This window comes from Vigna radiata, chromosome 7, assembly GCF_000741045.1.
Source record: "Vigna radiata var. radiata cultivar VC1973A chromosome 7, Vradiata_ver6, whole genome shotgun sequence".
Classification (NCBI taxonomy): Eukaryota; Viridiplantae; Streptophyta; class Magnoliopsida; order Fabales; family Fabaceae; genus Vigna; species Vigna radiata.
Genome location: NC_028357.1, coordinates 37,926,475 through 37,941,487, shown reverse-complemented (window position 1 = coordinate 37,941,487; position 15,013 = coordinate 37,926,475). Strand labels below are relative to the sequence as shown.

Below are 15,013 nucleotides of genomic sequence, written 5' to 3'. Positions count from 1 at the left end.
AGAGGCCCCTCTGGAGCAGATTCTAGATGTCCCAGACGTTCCAGATACTGCAGATGCTGCAGAGTAGTATAGTTTAGTTATTATCTATTGTATATAACTTGGTCTTCTTTCCTTTTCTTCTTTTTGAAAGACTCTATGACCATATGTAGAGCTTTTACATTCCATTTTGGATGATTGTATTATATATACTTCATCTGACTCTACTCTTGACTGTTTTACTTTATTACATATGATGCATTCCACTCAATATGATTTATACATATATTTTTGGGATGTTACAAAATTACCTTAATTTACTAATTTGTTGAGATTCAAAATCGGATGTCACATAAGGAAGAAAATTTTCTATCTTATTTTAAGAAATTTTGTAATCGATTGTATGATTTATTTAAAAATTCATCTAACACCAATATTTTTTTTTAATAAATGGTTAAGAAAATGTTTTTAGCAAAAATATCCAAAAACTGTTTGAAGTAGAAAAAGAAAATTAATAAATTAATTCGTAAGTTGTTTGATTTTTATTTTATAATTTTGTTAGTAATATATTGCATGTAATAAAGAGTAATTTTTAGTTATTTATTATGCTATATGAAATTTGTTATTTAAGTATGTAATTTAAATGAGAACTAAGGAAATAGTCTAGTGGTTGTTTTAAAATATTATATGATAAAAGGTTGAAACTACAAATAGATTTTTTATTAATTTTTTTATAAAAATATTATTTCATTAAAGTTTTTCTCTATCTTTTTTTTTTTATATTTGACTTTATCTTTTATCTATTTGAAGATCAGGGAACGTTATAGAATTGTTAACGTTGAGATCTATAATCTTATCCGATCAAAATCTTGAAAGAGTGAACTCATCTTTTGTCATTATTTTTTAGTCTTTTAAGAAATTTGTTGTATATGGGGTTTTTGGGCTTGTATGTAGCATTTCAAGGTTCAAGTCGAATCTTTGTTTAATTAAGATTGTTAGGATTTGTTCTAATCATTTATCAAAGTTTTCTATGTGCAGGTAGAGTAACTTGTGTGAGATAGAGTTTGTAGGGAACACATTTTGGATCTAGGAGTGTCCATTTAATTAAGGGAAGCTTTTCTATTTAAAATTTGTATTGTCTTTAGAATTATTATGTAATTAAGTGAAATTGATATATAATTTGAATTGGACGATTTGAATTATTGGATATTGAGTTATGTTGAATTGTTATGTGAGATGCATATGTGAAAGTATGAATTGTTAGCATTTTAGTCTCAAGGATTGATAAATTTAACTTCTTTAGTTTCAAGTGGTACACTTGATGAATTGATTGTTTATTAGAAATTTTGAAGAAAAAAAAGGGAAAACACCATTTGAAATTTAAAGCAGTATAATTGTCTTTTACTTGAACTATGTTATAATTTTTATGTGTGAAATGTTATTATAATGGTTGTGTTTCAAATGATAACTTTGTTTCAATTGGTATTAGAGTATGTGTTTGTTCTTGTAAAACTGTAGTTTAATTGTTAATAAGAACTTCTCTATGATATCTTTGATGTTCTCTATGATATCTTTGATGATTAGATATGGAACATCTTGAGCTAAGAGATTTATATATCAAAGCATTATATAGTTTAAGCAAAGTCATTGCTCAACTAAAACTTAAAGAGGAATTTTTTACTTTTGGTATACCATCAGGCATCGTTGCAGCGTTGATGGGTGCCACTTAGACAGTGACTACTGACTTAAGGGCACTGGGTGTGACTTATCGATCATTGAGTGCTCTCACATCAACGAGTCCCATAAGTTTGTGGTGTCAGACACCACTTTTCTAACGTTTGGCGCCACTTTATTTTTGTTCTGAGTCACCTCGATAAAATTGGAATTCCCGCTTTGTTAACCATTGAATCAAGCTAAATTTTTGACAATTGATTTTAAACACATCATTTTTCACTTTGATAGTTGGGATCTATAATTAGAAGATTGTGGATAAAATAATGCATCTCACATGTTTTATGTATTTAATGAAAACAAGCTAAGTGAATATTATGCAAATATGATAGAAAATGAATGATGAATTATTAACATATATTTTAAAATAAATAGTCAGTGAATTATGTTATAAGATGAATTTGGATTGAGAAAAATTATATAAATATGATATAATGTGATAATTTAAGATTTATATGAAAATATAATGAATAAGCTATATATGATATTTTTTTGACTATTTTTTTTTATTGTGCTTACCATTTTGGTTATTTAAATTAGTAAAGTGAATTGTAATTAATTAGGAATGTTATAGCTAGTACAAATTTTGAAAATACTTGTATAATTGGTAATATATGTAATTGTATTATAATATTTTATAACTTACTACTTTTTGCATAGAAGTTGTCCTAGTCTTAGTACGATTTATGGGTTTTAAAGGTAAAGTCAAATTTCGACCTCCACATGCACGATTTTGGTGGAAAGGGTAATTATCATCCATTCTCCACGACTTCTAGAAATCATTTTTTCAAAACTAAAGTTCTTATATTTGCACGACTTCTATGTAAGTTGGAAATTTAATTTGAAGTCATGTGTATAAAATGTGGTTTTTTTAAAGAAAGTTGTTTCACTACTTATCCAGAATTAGTCAAATTATTGATTATAGTAATTAGTAAAAAAAAAATTACACCATTTAATAAGAAAACCTATATATTATTGAATAAAATATAACATTTATCTGTATAGCTGTACTTCTGTCCATATTATATTGATTGATTCCTAGTACATGTCTTTGTTGTTTAAATAATCCCCTTATATCATGTGCTTAAAGCTAACATATATGCAAACTTCAGTTTCTAGCCCTTGCGTCTCAGCAAAACATTTCTTCTGTCACCAAACTTGAAATCCCACGCATTTTCTCTTATATATTCTGGAAACTTGTGCATTCGTGACTATCACGTCTGCTTAAAACAGAAAACACAACCAAATCTTCTACAACCTTTCTTCTAACTAACTTGCTTTTCGTGAAACCAAGTAACATAGATTAAGTTAAAACCTGATATATATCAAGTTTTCAGTTACTGTTTCTTGCAAGTCATGGCAACACTGCTTCCTTTCTTTAGCTTTTGCCCATTATATCTCAAAGCCTAACTGCATACATGAATGCAACTTTAACAATCACATGCAACACAAAAGAGTTTATCAAAGCACAACACAGAAGGCAGATTAGGAAGCTGAAAGAATCTATTGCCAACAATGGATGCTATTATTAAAGCAGACCTGAATATGTCTGATGAACAAAAGCTACCACTTCTGCACAACATGGGGGTTCCTGATGCAGATAGAAGCCTCATTCAGAGAGCCATAAGTCAAACATTTCAAAGCACAGCCCATCTGGCAAATCTGTTACCAACTGGCACTGTTCTTGCTTTCCAACTTCTGTCTCCAATAGTCACAAATCAAGGCAACTGTGACTCGGTTTCCAAGTTCATGACTGCTACAATCGTGGCTCTCTGTGGTGCCTCTTGTTTCTTGCAATGCTTTACTGATAGCTTCAGGGATGATAAGGGGAAAGTTTATTGTGGACTTGCCACCTTCAAGGGCTTGTGGGTCATTGATGGATCCACCACTCTTCCACCTGAACTTGGTGCAAAATTTAGATTAAAGTTTATCGATTTCATTCATGCGGTGATGTCAATTTTGGTGTTTGCAGCAGTTGCATTATTTGATCAGAATGTGGTGAATTGCTTCTTTCCATCACCTTCAACTCAGGCACGGGAAATCCTAACAGTGTTGCCTGTGGCCACAGGGATTTTTTGCAGCATGCTCTTTGTGGCGTTTCCCACACATAGACATGGAATTGGCTTCCCACTATCACCGAACTAAAAGTTGGATAATCAATTCGGCTCTCTTGTCTGCAACACTATAGAGGAATTTAAGTGAATTTCATTGTTGTGATGTCATCTAAATAAAGTGGAATGTTTATTTCATTCTATCAAACACTCGTACATATGTAGACCCCTTTGCATGATGCGTGATAGATTCAAGATTCATGGTCATAAATTCCTTTAAATACAGCTATGTGCTCTTATGTATATATACACAGTTTCAACAGAGATAGGATTTGCAGTTTATTTATTCAAGATCATCTGCATATTTCAGTATAGCTTTCAGTGAAGAGCCTGTGTGAAAAGTTTCATAGTCATCCCACACGGAAAAGCATGCAAGCAGAACTCAATATGAATGAACAAATATAACTTGTATCAGAGTTTATCCATATACAAGTACTTGTATGTTAGAAAAAGTTGCAGTCATGTAAATCTCTTTCTTTGCTTATCACTATTAAAACATGGAAATAATTTCTTTTAATAATTACTTTTATTATTTTTTAATAATATATATATATATATATATATATATATATATATATATATATATATATATATATATATATTATATTAATAATATAATAGTAGAGATCTTCTTTTAAACACAAATTTAAATAGATCAATAAAGTGATTATACGAATCTTGTTATCAAAAAATTATTAAAAAAATTATGAAAATATCATAATCCTAAAATATGACATCATCACAAAAACTAAATTTAAATATTTCTAGAAGAATAAATCTCAAGTTATTTTCTTCAAAAGCTTTATAATGAATTGTTTGATTTTATAAATAAAAGTATTTAGAATATAGATTGTTTTTAAGTGAATTGTTTGATTTTATAAATAAAAGTATTTAGAATATAGATTGTTTTTAAGTGTTTTTAGTCTCTACTATTTAAGTATCACTGATTTATACTAAAAGTAATTATAAGGATTAAATTGAGATGTTAATCAATAATATAATATATTTATTATTTTATATTATCAAGGTAACTGTAGAATTTTTTTAATTATTTAGTTCTTTATTTAAAAATAAAACCTTCCTAATTTTTCATTCCAAATTTTCTTTTTGGTAATAACTTTTCTTATATGCTTATAATTTAATGTTAACATGTTATTATTGTTATACTTTTCAACGACCGTAATATACCATAACAGAAATTATGGTTCCTTGTAGAAAAAATAAATCACTAAGTGGGTTTAATATTCTAAATTTTATATAATCACCAAATAAACTTAGTTGATAAATCTTCTAACCTTTTTTTTTGTCTGCATGCATGTCTTCTTTCAATGTTTAGATATAGTAAAATTTAAATGCGTATAAAAGATGGAAAAAAAACATGGAGTTTAAAACTAAACAAGTTATAACTATTGATATGGGTATGAAGAATGCCAAGGATGGAAAATTTAAAGAAAATTAAGAGGTCCATATAGGGTAGTCATAAAAACTTCCTATGAAATTTGGCTAAGTTGAAATTATGTTACAACTAAATTATGCTTGAATAAACTATTTCATTAAACATTTATAGAAGAAGAACTAAAAATTTAAAATGAGTTGAATTCTTCCACGAGTTATTATCTACTCACACATTTCAACTTCTGAAGAAATTAGGTGAGAAAGAATTGAAACAAACTTTTGAAGATATATGACTCCTTTCGATTATTTTTAATTTTAAAAATTAGCATTAAATTATATATATAAATCACAATAATACTTTTTCTTAATTTATTTGGATTTTTCTTGAAACCAAATCCTTTGTCTTTCAGTGAGTGTCTTATGTAACAAGAATTGTTTCAAATAAATGAGTATTACAAAAGTAATTAAAATCTCCTAGAAAGATATAAGAGGAGGAGTGTTGGAAGGTTCACATCGATTAGATATAAAGCCAAATTATAATATATATATATATATATATATATATATATATATATATATATATATATATATATATATATATATATATATATATATATGTGTGTGCAAACCTTATCTTACAAGCTGGTTTCGTGGAGTTGAGTTTGACTTAAAATCTACTTTCTAATAGTGAGTGCGAGATGTTTTTCATTTTTGGTGTATTGTGCACTTCCTTTGCAAGTCATCGGAAACTTAATGGTGAGCATCTTGGATTTGTTGTATATTTTTTTGAGTGAGTCGTGGTTATTTGACTTATCATAAACTCATCCAGCATCTATCATAAATAGATTTTTCTATTCTCCGAAAACACTTTTCATTCCTTTCTCTCCACTTTTCTTCTATCATTCTTATTTTCTCTTCTTTCTTTCTTCTCTTAAAATCTTGAGTTATTATTGCTGAAGAGTTTATCTTGCTAGTTTTTGGGTTCCTAAAAAATAATTGAGAAGTTTCTATTGTATCATAGGAAACTTACATAATACACTACAAATAAGTCCTTAAGGGCAGTGAATATACATGACTCAGAAGTCCACTTTTTATCATCTTCTACAATAACCTTAGGGACTTATTGTTGACGTTATAAACATCGACAACAACTCTACATTTAAGAAGTAGAACAACACTTCTGGAACTCAATATACTTTTTGAAATCTTTTTTAGATGTTTCAAAAATCGAAGTCTTTGCGGGACTAAATTTTCGACCCAGAAATGTGTGTCTACTATATTAGACATGTATAAAGTTGCTTCTTACAACCATCAAACCTGACTTCAATAGTCTTGTAAAAGAGATTGAAGACTATATTAATTTGAATAAGGTATGCCAAAACACTTCGCTCAATGCATTATCTATTGATTTGTTCGATGTGTACTACTCTTATAAGAAAGTCAATGATATTTGGGACTCATTGATTGTCAATTACACTGCCAAATATGTTGTGAGCCAAAGGATCATCAACAAAAATTACTACCGTTGGGAAGTTATAGAAAATAATGACATCAAGATCTATTTCAACGAGAGCCATTAATTGTTTGAAGATATTAAAGCAATAGTCTTGTTTGATGAGTTATTTTTATAACTTATAATCGAAAAGCTTCTAGAATCTTGGATGAACTACAAACAACAACTAAAGCACAAACACAGATAAATGTCATTATCAAACGTTATCATGTACATCATCATCAAAGACATCAACTGAAAGAAGTGTGTTGTTGCAAGTGCCAAGACATTATCAACAAAAGCAAATATGGTATTAGACAAATCAACTCCAAAAAGGTACAAGAAAAAGCATAATCACAAGAACAAATATTTTGGAAATTCCCATCCTAAGGGATCTAACCTCACTTTAAGAAAAATGAAAATTCCCATCATCTAAAACAATTATGCCATCAAGACATCAGGGTGAAGGTCAAGCTTAGGAAGGGATGAATTTCAAAACCATGATCTTTTTTTAAGCTGAATGTTATGTTAATACTTTTGTAATTTTGTTTGAATAATTGTAATGGTTGTCTAAACAATATTAGGACTTTGATAATGTTATTTTGTAATATTTCAGTATTGTACAAAACTTATGCGGTAGATCATACATTTTGTTATTTATGCTATCATGTTATTATGTAATACCATTTTCTTTATAGCATTTTGGTTATACCATTTTAATTATACAATTCTCATTAAATCATTTTCATTAAACCATTTCAATTACACCATTCTTATTAAAGCATTTTCATTAATGCATTTTCATTAAAGCATCATTCAACCATTTTCATTATACCATTTTCATTCAACCATTTTCATTATACCATTTTAATTATACCATTTTCAGTGCATTTTTAATGGACAAACAATTATAAACTTTTACAAGTCTTGAATTCACTAAACAACATTACATTTAAGAACACACCAACAATAGACAATGTCAATTGTCCATACTACACAATGCCTAGTATACATCCTAACAACAAAGAAATTAACTTAACTAACTAAAATCAACAAGGCAACTACAACACATCATAGAGTTGTCATCAACATTGTTACTAAAATTATGTTAATGACACAAAACAAAACACACCCCTATCAACACCTTCATCCACTTTGAAGAATCAACATAACTTTCTCCAAATTACGTATCATTTTCCTATCAGTTTCCTTCTCTTTAGTGTTCACGAAACTGTCATTATTTCCTTCGCACTTCATATTAGTGCACCATCTGGAGTAGTTGCAACCAACATCTTAATATTCATTTTGTTAAAAAAAAAAATCAACATGGTCTCTTTTGAAAAACAATGACACAAATAACATAGGTTTCATGTATTTTACCTTGCACTTAGGGCAACTCCAAAATTGTTTCCTTTGGTTCTTAGTAGTTTTCGTAGATCTCAATACTGATTTATCTTCATAATGGAAAATGGGTGAAACATCCAAATTCCTTGATCCTCCACCACCACAACAATAAAGATTAGAGCTTTGCTTATGCCACCCATTACTTGTGGAAAATGAACATAAATGACCCATAGACATTCTTCAATTACTCCAACGACAACGCAAACAAAAGAAAGGAACATCAACAACGTTAAACGAAATAAACATCCACCAACAATATCAAAGAAGTACACGAATGAGGTTAAAAACTTTTGCAGCACAAGAAAAATCACCGACAACATCGTCGTAAAAGAATAAGTTACAACTTGATCAATGTGGAACGACACCAACAATGTGGCAGAAGAACAATGACAAACACCTTAAACATCCTCTAATTAAGGATTCAATGAATTACGGATTCAAAGAAATCCCAAATTTTTTATTTTCAAAATAACAAAATTCACCTAACTAATAACCTTACTTTGTCACGTCGTTTAAAAAAGTCACAGTCACATCAATATGTCATGTTAATGTACCCATCAATGTAAATTTTTAACGTTATTAAGCCAAATTTAATGATAGAAGTCCAATTGTATCAATTTTTTACAAATAGGGACTCAATTAAGAACAAAAATAAGCGAGTGACCCATTTGAGACTTCAAACCAAAAATAAGAACCCTGGGAATAATTTAACCTAATATTTATTGATATTATAAATGATTGAAACTAAACCTGAAATATGTTAAACTCCACGAGTCAACCCAGTCTTCTATGGGTTCGAGTCAGGTTGGGTTAAAAAAAATTACAAATTTCGACACAGACTAAAAATGAATTTGATATACTTAGAATTTGACTCACTCAGATTGAACCCATGGTGAGTTAGGTTGACTCAATAACCCACTTATAAATTTTAAATATTAAATTATATTAAAAAACAAAGTCCTAAATGTTCTTATCTATAAATATACTTGGTTTGTATTGTATTTTTGTGATTTTGGATTACATTTCGAGTTTAACATCATTTTGTATTGTATTTAGATTAAATTTCATTTAAATTTCAATTAGAAAAAAATTACAATTTTCTTTAAGATTGATGAAAAAAATATTGTAATTAAACAAATTAAATAAATAAAAATAAATAAATCAAATTAAATTAAATTAACTCGCTAAATAATAACCTATATAATCAAAAACCAAAGTCAACTTCAATTTCATTTTATCTTTAGAAATAAGACACATTGTTTGTCTCTAGTGACAGCTTCACATGAGTGAACACTAAGTTTCATTTCCAAACCGTCAAAATCTAACGCCATATCTCTCTCACACACAAACATGCACGTTATTTCAATCAAGTCATGCTCATTCGACAATTTCTCAGCATAAAGCTGTTAATAATATTTATATATATAAAAGAGGAAGAAAAGGAAAATCATGAGATTCTGGCCTTTTGTATTTATTTATTTATTTTTTGTTTTAAAGTTTTGGTGAGAGAAGGAGGGATTCCGTGACGTGAATTACAGTAACAGCCAATGGCAATTGAATAACCTCCGTCACAACTTTACAAGGCGAAGGAGAAAGAGAATGTGATAAGGCCTGACCTTGATATCACCAAAAACAATCACACACAACCTCCCTCTTTCACCACCAATCATCCTTACGCCTTGTACAAAAATCTCTTCCCAACAGATAAGAGGGTCCCACTTATCCACTTCCCTATCCTTCACCCCACCAAACCACCCTGCTTCCTCACCATCTCTCACCTTCCATTCCATCACTCCACACACTAACCCTTATCACACAATCAAGCGCATCGCATGCATTCACTCCGCGAAGAACCCGATCGCAGCCCTGCATAAACAAAACCAGACGGTTAACGAGAGCCACAGGTACTCTCACCAGAACAATATCGCATACACACACTCTCTTCTTCTCTCATTCTCGCCATTCCCTCTTCCTCGTTCGGGTTCAGATGGAGTCGCGAGTACTGTCACGCGCCGGAGCCTTCTCCTCCCTCGCTCACCTCCGCAAGCCTCCGCGGGACGTCGCTGGCGGTGCCTCCTTCGTCACGGTGAAGACCGTGGGGTCCCTCGCGGAAGGTGGGAATCTGATTTGGGGGAGGCAGCTGCGTCCGGAGCTCTGCTCGCCGGCGCTGAAGAAGGAGGCTGTCCTCCTCCGGCCTTGCCTGGCCGCCACCTCCTCGCCGGCCGAGGGTGGTGATTCCGCCGGGTGAGGTCCGTTTCATCCGTTCTGACTCGGCCAACTCGGCCACGTCACTCTCCTAACTAATGCCGTTCAATTTTTTTCATTACAGGGAAAAGGTTGCTCCCGCGGGATTCTTCGACAAATACCCCGCTCTTGTCACAGGGTTTTTCTTCTTCACGTGGTACGTCACTTGATTCTGTTTTTGTTACATGCTATCAATCTCTGACTCTGTAGTGGCTTCCGCTTACGTCGCCTTTTTTTTCCTGATGTAGGTACTTCTTGAACGTGATTTTCAACATCCTCAACAAGAAGATCTACAACTATTTCCCCTATCCGTAGTAAGTTTTCAGCGACTCTCTATCTTGCATTTTGTCTGGTGTTGACTCGTTGATCAGTGAAATAATATGTGCAAACATTGTCTTTGGCTTTGTTAAAGTCGATTAATATTGAGTTAAGGTCAACTTAAGGAATATCGTAATAATTGATTTCGTATTTCTTGATTATTATATTTTGTAATAAAATGACACTCTGTTAGTGTCTATGAAATGAGTTAGAACGGACTGCGCTGAATGATGTATACAGATTCTCTTGATTTTAAATCTATATTAAGAATAGAGCAAACCGTTGTCTATGACTAAGAGTTAATATATTTTAATTGAGCAAATAACCAATGTCAAGACCTTATCAATTTTCTTTTTAAATTATGAAAATAAAAATCTAATTTACTTTTTTAATGCCCCAAAAATGCCACACTAAATCAATTTTTTTTTTTCATTTTTTAAAGAGTAAATTGACGAGACTCACTCTCATGGACATGGTTTTGCTTTCAATTTCTCCAATTCAATAATGAGTTTATATACTCTATTAATCAGATTTATTTGTATGATTTTAAAAAAATATATTAATCTCAATAATCTTGTATGTTAAATTTTGACAAGGAAATAAATCTTTAATCTGTCTTTTTAAATTATATCCTTCGTTAATAATTTACTAATTCAAACGTTAGCCACGTTTGAATTTTATGATTAAATTTTTATCCTGCATATATTGTGTATTAGTGTATCATGAATAGAAAAAAGTCAAGTTATTATAAATAAAAATTCTTCCACAATTTCCCTTGTTCCATATCAGTTTTTGATTTCATCTTTTCTTTTGTCCACCATCACCATTTTTATTTTGATTAGCTATGCTTTTATGCAGCTTCGTATCCGTCATCCATTTATTCGTCGGTGTGGTGTACTGTTTGGGGAGCTGGACCGTGGGCCTTCCTAAGCGTGCTGTAAGTCAAGTTCAATATCGCCCAGCCCAGAATACATAAACCAAAAAAAAATCTAACTCCTAAGTGCTATTCCACGTTATTTTCTGGATTGATCCTGTTAGTCTATTTATCAGCGTATTACAAATGTTCATTGATTCTGCTTACCTACATCTTGTGACATTAATTTTAGTTTCGTGATGAATATTTTACATAGAATACTATTGCTGTATATAAATAGTACTGTACTGATAAGGCTGTTGTTTCTGTAGCCTATAGACTCCAACCTGCTGAAGTTGCTCATTCCGGTGGCTGTGTGCCATGCATTAGGCCATGTGACCAGCAATGTCTCATTTGCTGCAGTTGCTGTTTCTTTCACTCATACCATTAAAGGTGATAAAAGTTTATCTTATACATCAAATAAGAGGTGCTTGAAACTGTTTAGCTGTGTCTACTTTCTAATAACAACATTGAAAAACTTTTGTTTCAGCTCTTGAACCATTCTTCAATGCTGCTGCTTCACAGTTCATCCTTGGCCAATCCATTCCCATCACTTTGTGGCTGTCTCTGGCTCCCGTTGTTATTGGTAACACCCCTCTTCTTCCTTAAACTGAGATAAGATTCACTGTTTCCACTAACCAGCTATTTCAACGGGAAAAATGTTCACAACGAATTTTCTACCCCTCATCTCTCTAATACACACTCTTTCCAATAGGATATAATCCATAGGGTTCCTGTTAAATATGTGGATCTTATCTCATTATCCATTTTAAGTATGAGATTATGTTGAAATGAGTGGCACTCTTCTTTCATTAATGCATGGACATTTTCTGAACTGTCAAGGTAAACATTTTGTTCAGATATTTTAGGGAATGTTTTTCTTTTTTAACTTCTTTAGAGAGCTTTGAAGTTATTCTCTGAAAATTAACCTCAGTCATACATGGACTATTATTTTCTTTGTTAACTCTAAACTTGGATTTTAAACCTAAAAGATTGTGAACAGAGGATGCCAAAATACAAGTAATATGTGAACATTTGCTGAGAAATATTTAGTGAACGGAGAACTTAACATAATTTTTCATGCCATGTACTGAGCAGGTGTGTCCATGGCATCTTTGACCGAGCTCTCATTCAACTGGGTTGGCTTCATAAGTGCTATGATTTCAAACATTTCCTTCACCTACCGGAGCATCTATTCAAAGAAAGCCATGGTTATCTCCTATGCTACCCATGTTACATGTCCAAATTACTTATATCAGCTACATGTCCTCCTACTTTACTAACTATTGTTCTGTCATATTATTGTTAAATAACTCTTGTGCAGACGGATATGGATAGTACCAATGTCTATGCCTACATTTCCATCATTGCTCTAATTGTCTGCATACCTCCTGCAGTAATTGTGAGTGAAACCTATTTTAATTCACTTGAGAACTCAATTTTTATTGTAGAATTTATGTAATACGATTTCTATTTTTGCATCGTATCAGGATTAATCATTATTTGATATCACAGGTGGAAGGCCCTGCTCTGTTGAAGCACGGCTTCAATGATGCTATTGCTAAAGTAGGTTTGGTCAAGTTCGTCTCAGATCTCTTCTGGGTTGGTATGTTTTACCATCTCTACAACCAGGTAAATCCTTCTTTTTCGATGCATTAGTCTAAATTTTGGATGAAACATTACCTTGAAATTGAGAAATTAACGGAAAAAATTATGAAAAACGTTACATTGATTACTAAAAAAACGATTTTTCATTTAATAATTTTGATTTTGAACTCCTTAGAGCCTTTATGAGCATTTTCTGTACTAAAATGTTGCTTCAATTAATTCATTTTGGTTTATTCTGCTAGTAAATTCCTTTTGGAGAAACACAATATCTTGAATTATTACATTTCTTGATTTTTGTATAATGATCTTAGAAGAGATGTAAAAGGCGATGGAGGAATAATCTGTATAGAATAGTTATTTCAATACTCAACTATCTTATCTACATTTTTGGTCATCAGGTGGCTACCAACACTCTTGAGAGAGTGGCTCCTCTCACTCATGCAGTTGGGAACGTACTGAAACGTGTATTTGTGATTGGATTTTCGATTATAGTCTTCGGTAAATATCGTTATCTTCCTTCCTTGTTATTAAAGTTTAACCTTCACGAGTTTTTGTTTGTTCCTTGCCATTGAAGAAAAAATCATCTTCCTGGGAGTCTAAACATATTTCTGCATGGCTAATTGCTGTACACAGGTAACAAGATTAGCACCCAAACTGGTATAGGAACAGCCATTGCAATTGCTGGAGTGGCACTCTACTCTCTCATCAAAGCCAGGTTGGAGGAAGAGAAACGAGTGAGTCCCTTTTCAATTCTTTTATACCTCATTAAATTCGTTGAAACTTGGAAAGTTATTCTTCATATGCAAGGTTAAACCACTTTCTTCATAGATGCCTTAGTCTTTGAAAGTGTAATCATGGAATGTGTTTGAAAGTGATTTCCTAATAATTTCAACTGATAACATAGAATGTCTTTGAAAGTGTTATAATTTAATTGACTCAATTTTGCTCTTGGTTTCTTGTCAGCAAGCGAAAGCAGCATAAGAAGAAAGTGGTCAACCTGGAGGAGGTCTTGCACTGTAAATCACGCCAAATTTCCTTCAAAATAATTGAGTGACTGGTTCAGTATTGTACTATCCTTGTGATAGCGCGCTTTTATTTTTCCTTCTTCCTTTTTGTTAAATATTTTGTTTTTATTTTTCTCTCTTCAGAAAACATTGTCTTGCTGCTGATTTGCAGTCTTGTCGTCTCGACTGAAAAATGATGTATCCTTGATTCCCATAAAGAGCTATTGAAACTATTTGGAAAGCTGAAAAATAGTAAGCAGTCAAATGCAGTTGGGTCAATGGTCATGTTAAAAACTCTAGGCTTGAGTGAGAGAGGTCATGTCAAATAATTTGATTTACAGAATGAATTTGAGGGAATTGTCATTCTGATTGCACTGGTTGAATAAAATGGTGACCAAGCTTTATTATATAAACAGATGATACAAAAAGTGAAATAACTAAGAAAATGAATGGCAATTAGTGTAAGATTATCTTGATTGTGCTTAAAAGAATGCATGAGTAGGTAGATAGCTAAAGATCAACAATTACCAGAGGGGTTGTTTGGAGCTAGCCATTTCAGCTTACTAAAGGAAATCGGGAATATATTTAGACTAAAAGACAATAAGAGACCAAAAAGCAATGAAGGGAACCGGCATCCTCAACAAATTGACATTTCACTTGAGAGATAAGCTGAATCGCTGTTACCACTGCCTATAAATGTTGGAAAAAGTAGTGAACCTCATAAAAGAAGTCATTCTTAAGCTACAACAAAATCGTTTTAATCCAAGAAAGCATTATGTGTGGCTTACACATGGAAAGGAAATAGCTTATACTCCTT

The 15,013-nt window shown here is 31.7% G+C and overlaps 2 protein-coding genes across 2 annotated transcripts; both read left to right on the top strand.

Annotated features, from left to right (window-relative positions):
• The first annotated feature begins 3,147 nt into the window (after positions 1–3,147).
• LOC106767871 (protein DMP6-like) lies at positions 3,148–4,299 on the top strand. The gene has a single exon (XM_014652827.2). The coding sequence runs from the start codon at positions 3,223–3,225 to the stop codon at positions 3,850–3,852; it is 630 nt and encodes a 209-aa protein (XP_014508313.1). The 5' UTR covers positions 3,148–3,222; the 3' UTR covers positions 3,853–4,299.
• Positions 4,300–9,831: 5,532 nt separating this feature from the next.
• LOC106768738 (triose phosphate/phosphate translocator, chloroplastic) lies at positions 9,832–14,559 on the top strand. The gene is made up of 12 exons (XM_014654025.2): positions 9,832–10,353; positions 10,439–10,510; positions 10,602–10,667; positions 11,530–11,608; positions 11,857–11,977; positions 12,075–12,170; positions 12,683–12,795; positions 12,909–12,986; positions 13,100–13,216; positions 13,591–13,690; positions 13,826–13,926; positions 14,156–14,559. Exons 1-12 carry the CDS (start codon positions 10,097–10,099, stop codon positions 14,171–14,173), a joined length of 1,218 nt encoding a protein of 405 aa, XP_014509511.1. The 5' UTR covers positions 9,832–10,096; the 3' UTR covers positions 14,174–14,559.
• Positions 14,560–15,013: the final 454 nt, after the last annotated feature.